The following is a 13,689-nucleotide window of genomic DNA, read 5'->3' as shown; positions in this document are numbered from 1 at the left end:
GAAAAAAAGACAGAATAAAAACACACGCCTCCCAACACCCCAGTGAACACTGCTGTGCTGACAAAGATGCCCGCATGGCCACAGCTGTGCCCACGGAAGGAGCTGTTGCTGCCTGCCTTCATGGTCTTTGGAAAGGTGTCACAGCTACACGGGCAGAAAAGCCCGGCACTGCTCTACCATAGACACGACCTAACACAAGCAGTCAAATTCAGACAGAGATTGATCGGAGTAGATTGTTCCTGATGTGCAAGTCTGAGCTAAATGGCACCATTTTCTTAGAAGATACAGAAGTTTTACATGCCTTGCGGACAAAAAGTTTGGTTGTTACATGCAATGGGGTTTTATGCCACTGGAGCGCAACTGTCGTTGCGCAGAAATGCCGACCCACTCTTAGATCATCTCAGCATGCTAAGGAGACGACAACCAGCTCTCGAGCCTTACAGGATTGTGCAGGCTCCTTGGAAAATGGCAGAGATGCTGAAAGAGCCTGGGCAGCTACATTAAAACTGAATATAAACAGTGCTGCACTTACCAAGCTTACCCAGCTGAAAACTGTCTTGCCATTAATAAAAAATAGAAGTTCATTTTGTACTTTGGCAAAACTCCCAAACAGCTTGTTAAGAATAGGTGGAAATGGGGAGTAGTTATAAAAACAGAAAAGAAATTGGGACAGGTAATTGGTCATAATTCACAGGAGCACTCACTCCACTCTACCTGTATGGCAGGCTGCAAAATCTCCGCAGGTGGAATAACAGCTGCAGCCACCCGCAAGGCTGCAGATGTCGGTGAGAAGTCTGGTTTGTACACACCATGCACTGGAGCAAGAGCTGACATTTTGGTCCAAAACCAGAAGCTTCCACTACAGCATGCAGAGTAATGGGGCTGCCCCATGAATAACTGCAGCATCTTGATACAAGATTGTAAAGCTCCAGTTAGTTTTCAAAGATGCAAAGCTGGGCAGAATCAAGCGTGATGGCAGCCACAGGATACTCCAAACCTTCCCAGCTGTGACACAGAAATGATAATGGCAAAATATTTACTAAACAAAACCCTGACATTCTGCCAGGACCAATATTTACAGTATGTATTAACAAATCTGGGCCACGGCATATAATAAGGAAACCTCTAGAATTGCTCTATCTGTAAACAGAGGAGGAAAAAAAAAAGGAACTTAATTTTCTTTTGTACAGTATCAATTTTTTATGATTAGAGACAACTTCGGAGTACTTAGGAACACCTCAGAGAGTAATGAACCCGACAGTCACAAAATTATTTTTTCTGAAAAATGTTCCATTAATGAAGATATATTTGCGCTCATATGTTTCTCTCGCCATTCCTTGATGCATAACAAAGCTCAGAAAAGTTTTCAGGGCTAAGCAAGGGAGATTCTCATTTAATTTCTTTTAGAACTCCAACTTGTCCATAATAGAGGTGCTACAATGCTTCAGGACTCAGTGAAACAATGATGCCAAACCAGCCAAGAAGCTGAACAGAGAACAACTGGAAAAGGAAGATAAATTTACGGAGACCACTGAAATACTAGTATTGGTATGACGTTTGTTAACTCTCTGCCCTTAATGATGAAAAAACCAACCCAAAACACGTGCTCCACCCAACCACTTCAGTCTCCTTCATCTCCAACTGAGATGGGAGAGTTTACAGAAAACATCTTGTATTTCCCCCAAAATCCTTCAAATAAAATAAGACTTAAATGTCATGTGTGTACGTACACACACACACAGTGCTATATATAAAGGTACAATGTTGCTCTCCTTTTCTTTCCCTAAGATAAAACTATTAAATCCTTCAAGCCTTTCTTATGGGCTATCGAAAACCACAAATTAAAGTAAACCAAGAACTCTTTTTCAAATCCCTGCATGCAACAGTGCCATAAGCTCTCTGGCCACGAACCAATTCCCACTCTAGGAAAACTCACTCCATTTGAGTATCCCTGCTAGAGACCTGCATCGTGCATTATTTGATCTCATTTTGTTTTGCCTAATTCTGCTCCAGATCCCGAGATGAAGATTTGCAAAATGGGCTATTCATTTTGAGTAATCAAGTCCAGACTACTTAAGCCAGCCCAAGCATCAGAAATAGCTGAACCTCGGAAAAAAATCAGGACCTTTGACAGTGTTTCAAGTCGGATACCCCAAATCACTAGTCATTGCTGAAAACCTTGGCCTTCGTTACCTTTCCTCTGAATATGAGAGTATTAAACACAAGGCCACCGGGTTAGCTCAAAGAGTGACAGAGGAGGCCAGGATTCAAACCGTCTCTCTCATGTGGTAGACCACAGCATTAGCTACACGACAAGGAGGCATGCCCGGAAAAGCAGAGATCAATTAGGGGTCTCTTGCAGGGTTATGCAGGACACGAATGGTTTGATCCCGATGGTTTTATTTAGATGAAGGCAGCTGCCAGGTTGGGCCATATTTACTGTCCCAAATTCTGAAACTCTAAAGAAAGGGAATTCTGTCCAGCCCTACAGAAACAGGAGCGCTCCCTCTCCCTTGCTTCTCCCTTCCTCCAGCTCCTCTGAAGCCCAGGGGCACATCACTCGGTTCCCAAACAAACTGGGACAAAAGCCAGCTCCGGGAAGCCCAGCTCTGAACAAAGTGAAATGAGGAAGATGCCTCCACGGGGAAGCACCTACCGACCCCACCGCTGGGGTCCCGACAGGGGCAGAAAGAGGCACTGTCCTTTTAGAGATGGCCAGGGAGCTCCTCCGCGTGCCTGGTCTCCATTCGGGAGCAACCACAGCCAGAAGGAAAACGGCTGTGGGCTGTAGCAGGACAAGGGGAGGTTTCCTGAAGCCCACGGCAGAGTAAATACTCAGAGCAACCAGGGATGAGAGAACAAGGGACCCTCCAGTCCCGAAGGCTGTGTAGCCAGATTTAAAAATAAAACCTTCAAGTGGGGAGGACTGGCTTGCTGGGGACCTCGAAAGAGCCAGCGTCTGCCAGAGAGAGGGAGCGAGCAGCAAACCACCAGCCCGAGGCAGCCAGGAAACGCTGCAGCGGGAGCCAGACCCACAGCTCAGCCACAAGAGAACAGGTCGGCTTAGGATGGATGAAGCCGGCTGGGGAGTTAAATTTAGACAGGTAAACATACCGAGGGGAAGAGATGGGGTTCACACAGCCCTCGCCGTCCGCCGCTGCCAGGCCCTGGGGAAGACCCCCCTAAAAAAACTGCTGGGGGGCTGTAGCCACGGGCTGGGCACCCCCGAATAGGGCCGTCGGGGGCAAGCAGGTGGGGGAGTGCCCAACTGCGTGGACATTTTTTCCCCATCATTTGCTCCAAGCACCTCCCTGCCAGGCAGCATCCCCGGGAATCGGGAAAGCTGTTGAGAGAAGCGTGCAGGACACAGCGGCCTGAGGAGAGCCGCAGTCCTGGGTACGCATGGTGCACGGGGGCCGAGCAAAGGAAAGGTACCAGGGAAAATCCAACCAGAAACATGGGGGCCACAGCGTCGGTGTAGCCGTTTGGGTGCCAGAGTCCTGCTGAGCTCCCTTTCTAAGGGAAAAAGGGGTAAAAGAAGAGGCTTGGCCATTGCTTGTGACAATTAATGCAAGAACAAGGAGTTGAAGTCTTGCAAGCTCAACCAAACTCTAGCTTGAGTCGTCCAGACCCCAAGGACCGGAGGGGACACACAGCACTCCTCTCCCCATGCTCCCTGCAGCCCTGCTGCAAGCCTTCAAACCTCACTGCCCATTTCACAGCTCCCGAGGACAAGTAAAGGATCCCCACATAGACAGCCTGCCATCTACAACGGGCTCCCCTTGCGAAGCGCTTTCGCGGAGATCGGCCGTGCAATTACAAGGTACAATAGAGCATCCCTACTTTGTGGAAACTGCTGTGCTGAAAAGCGACAATCTCCTCTCAGGGACCCTGTTGCTCTACCTCACGCAGAGCAGGGGAAGGCTTGCGTAAGCTTTATCAAGGCCTAAGCCAAAGCTTGGAAGGGGGCGGCGGATCACAGGGTCTGGTCTCGTCTGTAATTCTGTCCATATGGTCTCAGCCAGTTATCTCTGCAGTGAGCCCAAGAACTCGTGCTCCAGTAAAGCATCTTTTCCAAAAAGACATTCGGTCTTTATTTGAAGATTTTAAGAGCTGGAGAAGCTAACGTTGCCTTTGGTCGTTCGTTCCGATGGTTAATCACCCTGCTGTTAAAAACGTTGCCTGTTCCTAACGTGAATGCATAGAGCTTAAATGCCCAGCCACATGCTTTAAGTTCTCCTCTTGAATTAGAAAGCTCGCCAAATACCAGTTACTCTCAGTGCCGCTGAAAGCGCTCAGGTATCACACCATGCTACCTCTTAGATTTCTTTCTGAAATGCTACCTAGGTTCACATTCCTTAAATGTCCCATTAGAAAAGGATTTTTTCCAGTCCAGGAAAAATTCCCATGACTTTTCTGTGCGCTGCCTTCAGTTTTAATGAAGTCTGTTTGCATTTTGCCAGCAAGCGAGGGTCCCTTTCTAGGCAAAAAATGGAAGCAAATCACGGCCTGCCCTGTCTTACATGACAACATGCCTTGGCTATCTGCATCCTGATTTTAAAAGTACTGTGTTTAAAAGTCTCTCTGAAATGCTTATTGTGTGTGTGTCCAATTAATTTGGAAATGATGAAATGGTTTTCACTCCAACTTTGATCAGCCATTAGAAAAAAAGATCTCATGAATAGAAACAATTTATATTCATTTAAATGAGCAATCATGCAGTTTTCAGAAAATAACTGTTTTCCCTGCGCGCCTTGAAACCCAAACCCAACAACTTCAGGACAAAAGACTCAAGATCTGAAGCAGTCCAGAAACAGAGACCTACTGGGCTACAGAAAGGAACAAACAGCATTAAAGGTGACTGCACTGATTTATCCATTTTTTAAATTTCACAATATTTGATCTCTTCCTAAAAGTCCTCCTGGAGACTCCACTATACAAGAATGTGAATTTTTTCTTTAAAAAGGTGAGTTTCTGGTCTTTGCAGAATAAGTCTGGACAATACAATTGGGACATACCTTACTACCTGAAAAAAATAAGAATCCCCAACTTTCTAGACCCAGCTCTTTCAAAACTTCCATTTTTTTCAACTGACGTAATGAATTCTGGCAGATTGGGAGGGAAGGGGCCGAGAGAGAAGACTTCTCAGGGCTGGGAGTGTGCAGCCACGATTTCAGCTTCAGCTTTCCCTAAGCAGAGGTTAGTCACACATGGAAGGACATTTTCGTTGTACATGCACTAGAGACAGGGGAAAGGACACAGGGGCTGCTTACAGCTACTGAGAGGAGAGGTGTGCTAATGCTGAAGGCACAGAAGGAGCTAGGGAGGGACTCCTGTCCAAAAGGGAGGCATCTCTCGTGGATGCTCCTGGGCACAGAAACACAAGCGAGTGACGGAGCCTGGGAGCAGAGGAAACCCACAGCTGGAATGGGCCCAGCTCGCCTCCCCAGCTCTGCCTCCTACCCCACACTGGCAGTTCAACCTCATGCTTTTCTCTTCATATACTTGGCTAATTTCTTTAAAGAAGGAGGAAAAAAAAACCCAAGTACTCGGGCTAGCTTCAGTGCCACATGTGGCAACTTACCACATACATTGGACTCTTGGGGTAAAAAAATTCCACCTGAATTCCTGCAGTGCCCAACCTTCACCTTGGATAAACCCAGGTGTCCATGCATAGGACACTGGTTTAAGGGCAGTCTGTCTCTGCCGATAACTTTGAGAAAGCCCACTTCTTTCTGTTTTGGGAAGAAGAGCATATACCCAACTTGGTTCTGCATTTACAACAGCATCTGTGCGTGTGACAGAAGACAGGCACCCACAGGCTGAACCTGCCACCACCAGAAAAAGCGGTCGCTTCAGCTCATGTGTCGATGCCCAGCAGCAAATGTGGGCAGGAAGGGCAACGACAGACTTAATGCCTGAGTGTTGGTGCCCCCCTGCAGCCCTCCCACCTGCAGGGGAAGGTGGGGGAGATGGTAGATGTACACATGTACCAGACAGGCTCCGAAGGGACAGACAGAGGAGTATGAGTGTAAAAGAAGGAGATACCTTGTGTGCCCTTTATACATGCGTGCCTGAGGCTGTGCAGACACAAAAGCCCAAATAAAGGGCAAGAGGAAAGAGCCCTCGACGTGTAGGCAGACAAGGAGGCATCAGTGCAAGTCAGTCCGCGTGTGTGGGTGAAGTGTGGTAGAGCAGAGCATATCGGAAACGCGCAGGCACACACGAGGAACGTGAGGCGCATGCACCCGAGTTCTTGGCTATGAAGAAAATGAAGCAAGAACATAAATGCTGGTACATGTGTGACAAAAAGCTCCACGTGTCACCAAAAAAACCAGCCCCAAAGATGAATAGGTGAGTATGTGGGTGCAGGCAGCAGAGCAAGGATGATGATGGTCACATGCTGGAGTGCAGGCAGGAAAGCACTAAGAGGCAGGTAAAAGTTGGATAGAGAGACCGATGGGGACGCTTATCTGGTGGCAAAGGAAAAGCACGAAAAACATGGGGCAATGAAGCGCGTCACGGCACACAAAAAAATGTTTGGGGAAGTTATTTTACCCATACCGCTAAGGGAAGTATTGCACCATAATTCCCAGAAAAAAAACAAGTTTCATAAAAACAGCGCATTTGTTACGGACGCAACTGGGATGCTCGCGCCCTGGTACCATGAGACCGGGCACACTGTTGCTACTTGCCTGTGTTTCCGCGCACACAAGCTCCTTCTCCAATGCCACATGCCACGGCCCGTGATGGCATATGCTGCCACACCACGGGCACGTGGGTGAGAAGGATGGCGTGGGCCGGGGGCTTGGGTGCGCTTGGGAAAGCCGCTGTGCTCACGCTCAGGGAAAGGGCCCTCATCCGAGAGCAACATCCCTCCGCTCAGAGTAAGTAACATCTGTTTTGCCAAACTTGTGTCTGTCATGCCCAGGGAAGATCCCTTTCACCAGCGCAACGTCTGCCACCCCAGAGGAGCATCCCTCGCACCCCAGCAACGTCCCTCGTGCCAGGGTACGGCCCCTCACGCCCCGGCAGCGTCTCTCCTGCCAGAGCAGGTCTCTCCCACCCCAGCAACACCGCCAAGGCCACCCCGCGACCGGCCCTAGCCCCCTGCTCCGGTCACCCCTCCGCTGCTCCGCGTCCTGGGGGGGGTTCACCTGGGGGCTGCCGCCCGGCGGCGGCCGCGGCTCAGACCCCCGACGCCCGCGGACCCCCGACGGCCCCTTTCCCCGGCCGGGGCCGCCCGCCGCGGGCGCTCCGCGCAGCCCGGACGGCCCTACCCGCCGGCCCCCCGCAGCCCCCCCCCCGCCCTGCCCCGACCGGCGGCCGTAACGGGCCGGGGGCGCGCCCGGGCCGCGCCGCCGGGGGTCGGCGGCGAAAGGCGGCCGCGCCTGCCGGGCTGGGAGAAACCGGCGACCTCCCCCCCCGCCCCGGCGCTGCCCGCGCCGCCTCCCGCCCCTTCGGGGGCCGCCCGGGGAGGCGTCCGGCCCCGGGACGGGACGGGCCCGGGCAGCCGCGCCGCCCGGCACGGCGAAACGCCTCCCGCCCCCCGGCCTCCTCCCCCCGCCGCCGCCGCCGCCGCCCTCCCCGCCGCCGCGGGCCGGGGCCGCCTCCTACCTGCATCTCCCGGGCGCCGCGTCCCCGGGCGGCGGCGGCGGCGGCAGGTGAGCGGGAGCCCGCGGCGGGCACGGGGCTCCGCACCCCCCTCCGCGGCGTCGCGGCGGCCGGAGACCGCGAGGGGACGCACCTGCCCCGGGGGCCGCGGCCCCGTCGCCGCGCCGGGCCGAGCCCCCCGCCGGCAGCGAGAGGGGAGCGGGGGGAAGCTGCCGGCGCAGCCCTCCCCGTCGCCGCGGCGGCGCTGGGTTCCGGGAACGGCGGCACCGAGGGCGACTCCCGGCCGAAGTTGGCGGCGGCGGCGAGTGCCGGGCCCGGGAGGTGCCGGCGGATCCCGGGGGCTCCGGCCGCCTCCGCTCCGCCTCCCCCCGCCCCGCGCCCGCCCCCCGCGCCCTGCGCCCGCCCCGCCGCGGGCACCGCCGCCGCCGCCGGGATGGGGCTCGCTCGAGGGGGCGCGGCGGCCCCCCCCCGCCGGGGCGGCCCCGGGGATGGGGCGGGCGGGGGGCTGGCCCAGGGGCCCTTGGTGCGGGCCCGCTGCCGTCGGAGGGGGCCCCGTGCCGGCGGGTGGAGGGGGCGACCGGGGACGGCGGGGAAACGCCGCGGCCCTGTGCGGTAGAGGGGACCGGGCTGGCTCCCCCCGCTGCGGCGCCTGTAGCCCTCCGGTCCCTGCGGGCCCCCGCCCCGTGCCCGGCAGCACAGCCCCCGCAGGGGCACTCTCACTCGTGGGTCCCCCCCCCCCCCGCCGGCTGCCAGGCCCCGCCACCCCGTGCAGCAGACAGCAGCACGCTGCCGTACGTTTCCCGCCGTGGGTGCTCACGGGCACCGTGCCCGGGTGGCCCCTGGCCCCGGGGCCAACGTGCTGGAAGGCAAAGCCCCTCCGGCGCGGGCAGTGGGGTTTCTGGCTCCCGCCACAGAAGGGCTTTTGACCTGGTGACCTGCTGCTTCGGCCGAGCAGGGATTTTTTGGCATCGGTCTCGCAGTGTGGGCAGGGCTGGGGTGGGGTGGGTGCAGAGAAGGTGCGAAGGAGGCAAAGCCTGGTTCGGGGACACTGTTAAAAACGGCTGGCAAAGTTTGGCAGAGAAGGAGGCGCACAGCTTGCGTGAAGCTCTTGATGGGGCTGGCTCTCAACAGGCACATCCATCCCTCGCCTGCAACACCAGGAATCACACCGGGGGCTCTCCCCCGCCTCTCCTTCCATAAAACTTCACAGATTCATGGCCAGATCCCGTTCTCGCTTTTCCTGGCAGAAGCAGGGAGTAGCTGCAAGGGCATTAGCAGGATCACCGCAAATTTATGTTGGTGTAACGGAGCGGTGCCTAGCCCTGGGGATTGCTGGGCATCTCGGTGTGTGGAGGCAGGATTTATATGCCTGGCCTCTGAGCTCGGTGGCAGCTCTGCAGCAGCCAACGAAGCCAGGATTTACACTTGTTGCGTTGGGATCCCCGTCTGCGGGCCCCACAGCATCGAGCATCCAAAGTCTCCGCGCAGCAGGAGTCGCAGAGCCTCGCGCGCAGTGCAAGGAGTGCCTTGCTGCTCCTGTGCGTGCACAACTGCACGCAGATTAGTATCCGAAGGGAGTTACATCAGGGAGGCATTTGGCCCCCTGGAATTACTCAAATTTGTACCGGGTTGGGACTCAGTGCAGCTTGAGGCACGCACCTCTACGCGAGTGTGGGGTTTCAAACAGCTCTGAGCATCCGTTCAGGTTCAGAGTGGAAATACTCATGTGAGCATTTGTAGAGGAGCAGGTAAATGTTTGAATGCAGGCTACACGGTATGAATAATTGAAGGCCCCGAGTGTCTTAATTTATGACCAACTGTTGCAGTGTTTCCCATCACTGTAGTCATTAATGATACTTTCTTTTAATGGGAATAGGAGATAGAGGAGGTACAGCTGGAGGTAAATAGTAACCCAGTGTTTGTGGTAGGAAATAAGGAGCCATTGTCCTCAGCACTATGTAACTAGAAAGATAATAGTTGGTACAGCAAATACCAACTAATTAGAGGGCAAAGGCAGTCTTGAAATTGCAGCTGGCTGCAGGAAATTCTGGGTGCCAGCTTTTTTGCTCCGAGGTAAAGCCGGTTTACCATATGGGCTGTTGTTCCCTGCTTGTCTGTCAAACTTCTAACTTGCACGTTAAGGCTGTGGAGGGCAGGGATGAGGTGCTCCTTTGGGGACCTAGAAAACAGCAGGGTCCCCTCTTGGGGACCTGGAGGTGTGATGCAGAGCGTCATAGAACTGAGGCTTGGTAACAAATCGCTTGGCCTGTTGAGTAACATGCTTTTCCACTTTGGTGCTGCAAGGCACAGCTGGCCACAATGGGTCAGCAGGCCAGAGATCCTCATCGGTCCTCACGGGCATCTTCCTGGGGCTGGCACTGCTTCACACCCCGAGATGGTGTCTTACATCAGGCTTAGAGCTGGCAGGAGGGGAAGGCAGAGCCACTGTAGGACCAGCAGCAGAGACAGATGGGCAGGACTGGATACATGTTCTCCTTAAAACCTCCAGCTGTGAGCTGTGTGAATTATTCAAAAAAGATCCCAGCTTATTGAAAGACCATGCTGGCTTCAGTGTAGTCCATGAGGAAGATGGGACTTCCTGCAGCTTTAATCCTTCCTTGCTGTCTCCACTCTTGCTTTGGCGGGACAAGAAGAGCCATTGGGAGGCATGTAGGCATGTGTCAGTCCCGTGGTAGTGCTGGGTGCCAGGAAGGGCAGGAGGGACAGCTGGCGGTGCACACCTTGAAAGCTGGGTGGGAGCGGGCCCCTGGCTGGCTGCTTGAAGGGCTGGAGTAGAGGCGAAAGGTCCTCAGCCAGCAGTAACAAGCTGCATGACCCATCTGGGAGGGTGTGTGTCTCACAAGGGTGAAGACTTGGCACTCGTGCCAGTGCTGACAACAAAAAAACATAGAACAAGTTGGTCATGGTGCTTGTGTGAGTGGCTGAAGACAGGAGACCACCTATGGCTTTCCCTCACTTTGTCCTCTCTGCTGAAATGTCTTTGATGTTTTTCTCCTGTAAGGAGAAAAGTTGGTTGCCTTCTTTCCTTCTAGTTTCTCCTGCAAGTTTGCTTTATCCTCCACCAAAACACTGCCCTATGAATATCATACCATAGTTTTTGTCCACTCCATCTACAGAGGAGGACAGATGAGGAAAGGGCACTTGTACCTGGCCAGGGGTGAGCCTCACTAGGTACTGGGGGCACCAGCTGCCAGTAGGAAGGGCTCCTGTCTAGTCTCAGCTGCCGAAGATGTCCTCCAGATGTTCTTTAGAAGATGTCCCGATATGATTAAGCCTCATTTATTTCATAATGAGCAGTGTCCACAACTGGAACTGGGCAGGGTGTGGACTTTACTCTGTGACCAGAGTCTGGGATGTGACTAATATTGGTGGGAGACACTGTCACAGCACACCCAGGAAAGATGTTACCTCTGATCAGTTGCGAAAAGTAGCTTAACCCATGCAGCCCCCTGGACACCACAAGCCGTTTTACTTCTCTTCGTTTCGCTGAAACATTCCTATGGCTCCAGTCGCCCTCACGCTCCTCTTTCTCTTCTACTGCACAAATAGGTGTTGTGGCTCTCACCTGGCTGGCTTCTGCTGCTGGTGAGCAGGAAGAGGGTGGGGAAGCGCTCAAACTATTTGGGATGTGGAAATACTCAGCTCACTTGGCAGAGGAGAAGAGTAATTTAAAATGTATAAGGAACATAAGTCCTTCTCAGTTAATGGCATGACCCTGCAGAATATACTCAGAAGTAGGAGACCTTATCACTAGGATGTCAGCCATGTGGCTCCAACTTTTCTTAACGTAGATTTAGGCCCAGTCTAGCATTTATGTAGTACTCATAAGCTCTGATCTCTTGGGAAGTTTCTTCCACCTCTGTTGCATGTGCACAATAAGCTTCCCCTTTGTCAGATGGTCCTGTGTCCTCTCTGCATGCAGGGCAGAGTCAAGGCCGAGATGATGCCTATTTTGCAACAGCTTGCAAGGAGTACTCACTATGCTTCTTTCATTGAGATGGACCTTTTTTTGTCCTTTAATTACCGCTTGCCCCACACTCCTGTGGTGGGATTAGTAGCAGTAGAAGGAGCAAGTCAAAGGGATTGAATTTGTTGTGAGGAACTGGACATGTTTCCAGCAGTGAGATTTTTATGAGTCAAGGTAGAATTCATGGAATAAAAATCTGGAAACGGAAAAAAAAAAGTATCATGAGCTTCTGCCAAAGGAGGGCTCATTCCAGATGAGTTACCTGATCTGACCTGCCTCACAGGTGTGAAAACCTTCATTGACCCACCCCCAAGTTCTCTACCTGCCCCTGCAAACACTGAAGAAAACCACCACTTTATTCCCAGCTACTGCCCTCGTGGGAAGCAGCCAGTTTCCTTGAGGCGTAAAGCTCATGACCTGAGAATTTGTGGCACTCCACAAAAGGAAATATAGGCTAAACTTCTGAAACATTTTCTAATGTTGACGTCTTTCAAGCGGTGGAATCGTCTCCCCAGGGAGACGTGGATGCTCTGCTTCTTGAGTCAGGGAGACAGGACCGGACAACGCACAGGGAGACGTATTGTTGGGAACCTTACTGCCCCATCCCCGGGAGAGACAATGAGGGGGGAGAGAGGAAATAAATTAGATGACTTGAATCATTTCCAGCTCTAATTGCTATGATCTTGCAGTAGTTTTCCCAGCCCCAAGTGTAACATTAACCATCGAAGCACGATTTCACCCACGGTCAATTAAACCAGGATTCATCTGGCCTGACATCACCACGTAAAACCCATCCTAGACTCAAGGACACCCCGCTGAGAAGAGACAGGAGCCAGACAGGGGCTCCATGAGGTGGGCAGAAGCTGCTGCCTTTGGAGGTGGACATCTCCAAGCATGCTCTTCCCCTCCGCCAACACAGGGCCCAAAGGGCACTGCAGTAATTGTAGGATATGCATTTGCCTTTCCTCACCTCGGTGATGCACTAGTAGGGTCCCTGGGAGTGATCCCCCTGTCTGGACGGTGCTGCTGGCTGGGGGGCAGCTCCAGAGGTTGGATGGAGACAGCCCGCAATGCTGGCTGGTATGTGCCGCCCTGCCAGATGGCAGGCTACCTCTTCAGCTTCGGTGGCTACAAATGTTATCCTCTGTCCGGTTTGCCCCTGCCCTCCTGGTCCTCCAAAGCGCCGCTCTGGGAAGCCCATCAGGTGCCCACAGGGGATTCAGTGTCTGGAGCTGCATTTCTGAGTGTCGAGCTCCGCAGGGTGCAGGGCAGATCAGGGTACGGCTCTCCTATGGCAGATCTCCCACGGCTGCAGCCCTCCTCCTCGTGACTCCTTTCTCTTCCTCCCTGGTCCTTGAACAAAGGGGCGAACCGAGCCAATTCCTAGGTTTTGAATACCAAGAAATCAAATAACGAGAAACCCTTGTGAAGACACAAGGAATTAAAGGACGTGGCAGTAACCAGACGGACCTGGCGGTTGCGGTGGGGTGAAGTCCTGACTTGCCTGGCTCCACGTAACTTGGTAGCAAGGCTGGGGAGAGCACGCAGAGTTCATGCCTCCTCGTTTAGCACTTTAATCATTAGACAGGCGCTCCCGACAGCGGGCTCTGTGGGCTGAGCGAGTTAAAGTGTAACTGCCCCCCTCAGCGGCCCCCAGCGAGGAGCCCCGGCTCGTGTGACCAGGGCAGGACCAGCCTCCCACCCGAGTCCCCCCAGCTCTCACTGGGGTTCGCCCCGGTCGCAGGCTGGCATGGGGGTAGCTGCCCCGCATCCCCTTGATGGCCGTGGGGATGGACCAGGACCCTGTAGGGATTTCTCCCATGGAGCTGGGAGAGCTTCCCCATCCCTCCCTCTCATGGGCAGATAAGCATCACCTGGCCCCATGGCACTGCTGGGCGAAGAGGACAGGAGATGCCCCCGGGGCCAGCCCGGGGCACCAAGCCCTGTGCCCTGCCACGGATAAGCCCAGGGCTGCATGGTTTGGGGAGGTGTAGGGCCACAGCCATAGCCAGACGGTGAGGTAATCTGCCCCCCGACTCCCCTCCTCTCAGACCAAGTCTATTGGTCTCTTCTACTTGGCTTAAACC

General features: G+C 53.9%; 1 protein-coding gene across 1 annotated transcript in view; it reads right to left on the bottom strand.

Annotated features, from left to right (window-relative positions):
• WNT5B (Wnt family member 5B) overlaps positions 1-7,945 on the bottom strand; it is a 78,115-nt gene extending 70,170 nt beyond the window's left edge. Inside the window, exon 1 of the mRNA XM_030040832.2 lies at positions 7,618-7,945. Coding sequence (XP_029896692.1) covers positions 7,618-7,623 — 6 coding nt within the window. The 5' untranslated portion in view covers positions 7,624-7,945. The remainder of the gene's footprint in view (positions 1-7,617) is intronic.
• Positions 7,946-13,689: the final 5,744 nt, after the last annotated feature.

This window comes from Aquila chrysaetos, chromosome 17, assembly GCF_900496995.4.
Source record: "Aquila chrysaetos chrysaetos chromosome 17, bAquChr1.4, whole genome shotgun sequence".
Taxonomy (NCBI): domain Eukaryota; kingdom Metazoa; phylum Chordata; class Aves; order Accipitriformes; family Accipitridae; genus Aquila; species Aquila chrysaetos.
The sequence above is the reverse complement of the archived record's forward strand: the minus strand, read 5'-3'. Positions and strand labels throughout refer to the sequence as shown.